The 1,235-nt window shown below is 57.9% G+C and overlaps 1 protein-coding gene across 1 annotated transcript in view; it reads right to left on the bottom strand.

Annotated features, from left to right (window-relative positions):
* The window catches only part of shha (sonic hedgehog signaling molecule a), an 8,652-nt gene that overhangs the window by 2,194 nt on the left and 5,223 nt on the right, over nucleotides 1-1,235 (bottom strand). The window contains exon 2 of the mRNA XM_008308370.3: nucleotides 749-1,010. Within this exon, the coding sequence (XP_008306592.1) occupies nucleotides 749-1,010 (262 nt within the window). The remainder of the gene's footprint in view (nucleotides 1-748; nucleotides 1,011-1,235) is intronic.

Below are 1,235 nucleotides of genomic sequence, written 5' to 3'. Positions count from 1 at the left end.
CTCCAGAACCATGGACCATCAATGTCCTCCAGAACCATGGACCATCAATGTCCTCCAGAACCATGGACCATCAATGTCCTCCAGAACCATGGACCATCAATGTCCTCCAGAACCATGGACCATCAATGTCCTCCAGAACCATGGACCATCAATGTCCTCCAGAACCATGGACCATCAATGTCCTCCAGAACCATGGACCATCAATGTCCTCCAGAACCATGGACCATCAATGTCCTCCAGAACCATGGACCATCAACTTCCTCCAGAACCATGGACCATCAATGTCCTTGACAACTTGTCTTTACCTAGATGATTATGTCGAGGGGGGGGGGGGAGACTAGTCAGGACCATCATAAATAAATACATGTTTTCAACTGACACCAGTGAATCACCTGGTTCAGTAAAAGTCCAGTCTGTGGTGTGTGGGTCGTGCTTCCCTCCAGGGGTCACTGTGGGGCTACCTCACTCATTTTTTATACGATTTAATTGGAAGAAGTGACTGAAGTGACTTCCTGTTTCTCCTTCTTCTTCTTATTGTTATCGTGGAGGGTGTCGGTGTCAGTCTGCGGCAGTCTGCGTCAGTCTGCTGCGGTCTGCGGCGGTCTGCGTCAGTCTGCTGCGGTCTGCGGCGGTCGGCGTCAGTCTGCGTCAGTCTGCTGCGGTCTGCGGCGGTCGGCGTCAGTCTGCGTCAGTCTGCTGCGGTCTGCGGCGGTCTGCATCAGTCTGCGTCAGTCTGCGGCGGTCTCACCTGCTTTCACGGAGCAGTGGATGTGGGCTTTGGACTCGTAGTAGACCCAGTCAAACCCAGCCTCCACGGCCAGCCTGGACAGAGTGCCGTACTTGCTCTTGTCCCTGTCGGACGTGGTGATGTCCACGGCGCGGCCTTCGTAGTGCAGCGACTCCTCGAAGTGGTGTCCGTCCTCGTCCCAGCCTTCGGTGACCCGCAGCTTGACCCCGGGCCACTGGTTCATCACCGAGATGGCCAGAGAATTCAGCTTGTCTTTGCATCTCTGTGGGAGGAGAACACGGATCAGTTAGTCCCGTGTGCGGCCCTAAGGTCGGGGGCAGATCGGCGCGGACCTGTGTGTAAAAGGCGGGAAGCCTCGTGATTGGAGCGGCGGTGACGGCGTTGGGTTCTGGACACACCGGTGCTGCCATGACAACATCAGTCCCCCCCCCCCCCCCCCCCCCCCCCCCCGCCCCCCCCCGCCCCCCCCCCGCACGCCCGCAGCGAC

Source organism: Cynoglossus semilaevis, chromosome 3 (assembly GCF_000523025.1).
Source record: "Cynoglossus semilaevis isolate Cse_v1.0 chromosome 3, Cse_v1.0, whole genome shotgun sequence".
Taxonomy (NCBI): domain Eukaryota; kingdom Metazoa; phylum Chordata; class Actinopteri; order Pleuronectiformes; family Cynoglossidae; genus Cynoglossus; species Cynoglossus semilaevis.
Note: the sequence above shows the minus strand (reverse complement) of the source record. Positions and strands in the feature narration are given on the sequence as shown.